Here is a 2,006-nt window from a genome sequence, read left to right on the forward strand (position 1 = left end):
GTATAAATAAAATCTCATTATAACAGCCTTCAGTGAAAAAGGTTTTTGTTACACTAAAATAAATGTTGAAATAATTTACATTTTCTGTTAGCCACTAGAGGGCATCATGTTCTTGTACTATTGACACCAAAAATGATGAGGCATTTTATTTCATAGTTGTAGTTTTTCTAGACATTTCTCTGCTGTAAGTTTGTTTATTTAATTAAATTGTTTTTCACGATAATGCTGTGTGTCATCTAAAATACTCATTACATCATTGAAACAGTTTATTCACCACAATAAAAAAATTTCAGTTGTAAATTCTACTGAAACATTAAATTCACTACAGATAACACTGTACTGTGCTCACTACAGATATAAGACCTGTTAAAAGTATTATTGTCATGGAAGATTTACTATTAAAAAGACAAATGGGTAGAAAGGTAGCTGAAAATTTTGTTTTAAATGCTTTTGTTATTTTATAAGAATAATAAATTTATTGAAAACAGTTTTTCAAATTTCATTATACTGAAAAGTTAATGAAATTTAAAAAACTGTTTTCAATAATTTTATTTGTTACGAATATTAATTTTCATTTTCAATAATATTAATGAAGTATTTGTTCAGTTATAACACAAAACAATGAGTTATTTAAAAATTTTATTCAACAAACAGTTATAATAGAATTCTTTCCATGAATATGTATAATATAAATGTATTTTAAAATATACTTAAAAAACTTATATTTTACATTACTAAGTGTTAAATTTTTACCAGTTTTAAATCATATTTATAATAATTTTTTCTGCATGTTATTATACAAATATATAGAATTCTAACACAAATAAGGTAAAAAAAAATCATGATTCACAAATAAACATTTTTGCTTAAATGGTTATAAATTAAAACAACTTAGTGTTGTTTTAATTTATAACTTTAACCATTTTAACTTTAAAGTTTGAAAGCTGATATAAAAAAAGTAAAAACAATTACAAAATCTGACAAGAGAACTATTATTCTTATTGTCTTGATGCTTATAAAAATATTCATAAAAATTCAAAATGTATAAATATTAGATTAAAATCACATTCTTACCTTATCTGATAATTCATTTTCAACATCTTTCTTTATCCTTCTTAACATGAAAGGTTTTAATATCATATGCAATCGAGAAAGATGTTCTGAAACAAAATTTTATATGTATATTCATGTAACACATTAAAAATAATACTCTTAAAATATTTTCAAAATCAGCGGTAAAATAATTTTTTATCATGGTATTTTCCATACTTATTTCTCTTTATTTCAATAAATATACATAAATTATAACTGTTAAAAAATGAAATTTTATGTTTAAAAAAATCCCGCNGTTTTTGTAAACATTTATATATGTAAAAATTTATTTAAGGTGTATGACTTTTGTAACACATTTAAAATTATTATTATATAAATTGCTTAAAAAATAATCTATATTAAATTTGTAGAAACTCACTTTCATCAATAGTTGATTTATTTTCTGCATGACTTTCAATATCTTTAGAAAACCATTCATTAAATTCTTCATGAGAATCAAATAATGTTGGCATAATAAAATGTAATAGAGCCCATAGCTACAAATTATAAAAAAAACAATACAATGAATGGCAAATTACTAGATTTTACTGTAATGAAAAAATAAAACATACCTCAGCCATACTATTTTGAATTGGTGTTCCTGATAGAAGTAATCTGTTTCTACAATTAAATCCTAATAATATCTTCCACCGTACACTAAAAATTACATAAAAGAAAAGCTTTTAGTCATTTTAATATTCTAAAAACTAATGATAGGTTTATTCAACTCATTTGTAATAATAGAATGATCATTCAAATCTATAAAATTCCTTCTTTTAGTTAAATTCATGATAATTCTTGGTTTTTAATAATAAAATGATGTAATCACTTTATATTTTTCACATTAAGCATAAACATATCAAAGTCCTCAAACCATTTTTAAAATTCCATTATTAATAGCAGGATATTTAAAT

General features: G+C 21.8%; 1 protein-coding gene across 1 annotated transcript; it reads right to left on the reverse strand.

Moving 5' to 3' along the window:
- Window positions 1–973: 973 nt before the first annotated feature.
- Window positions 974–1,772, reverse strand: LOC111617418 (DNA helicase INO80-like). The gene is made up of 3 exons (XM_023358713.1): window positions 1,665–1,772; window positions 1,472–1,589; window positions 974–1,160 (listed from the first exon to the last, which is right to left on the reverse strand). Exons 1-3 carry the CDS (start codon window positions 1,671–1,673, stop codon window positions 1,063–1,065), a joined length of 225 nt encoding a protein of 74 aa, XP_023214481.1. The 5' UTR covers window positions 1,674–1,772; the 3' UTR covers window positions 974–1,062.
- Between the last annotated feature and the right edge of the window lie 234 nt (window positions 1,773–2,006).

Source organism: Centruroides sculpturatus, unplaced genomic scaffold (genome assembly GCF_000671375.1).
Source record: "Centruroides sculpturatus isolate CEXI.00-Female unplaced genomic scaffold, Cexi_2.0 scaffold6037, whole genome shotgun sequence".
Lineage (NCBI taxonomy): Eukaryota > Metazoa > Arthropoda > Arachnida > Scorpiones > Buthidae > Centruroides > Centruroides sculpturatus.

What these genes read in the sequence shown, in the direction of transcription:
- LOC111617418 (XM_023358713.1), bottom strand. An exon ending in TAAATCAACTATTGATGAAA is followed by an intron (nt 1,161 to 1,471) that starts GTGAGTTTCTAC and finishes ATTTTGTTTCAG; the next exon opens with AACATCTTTCTCGATTGCAT.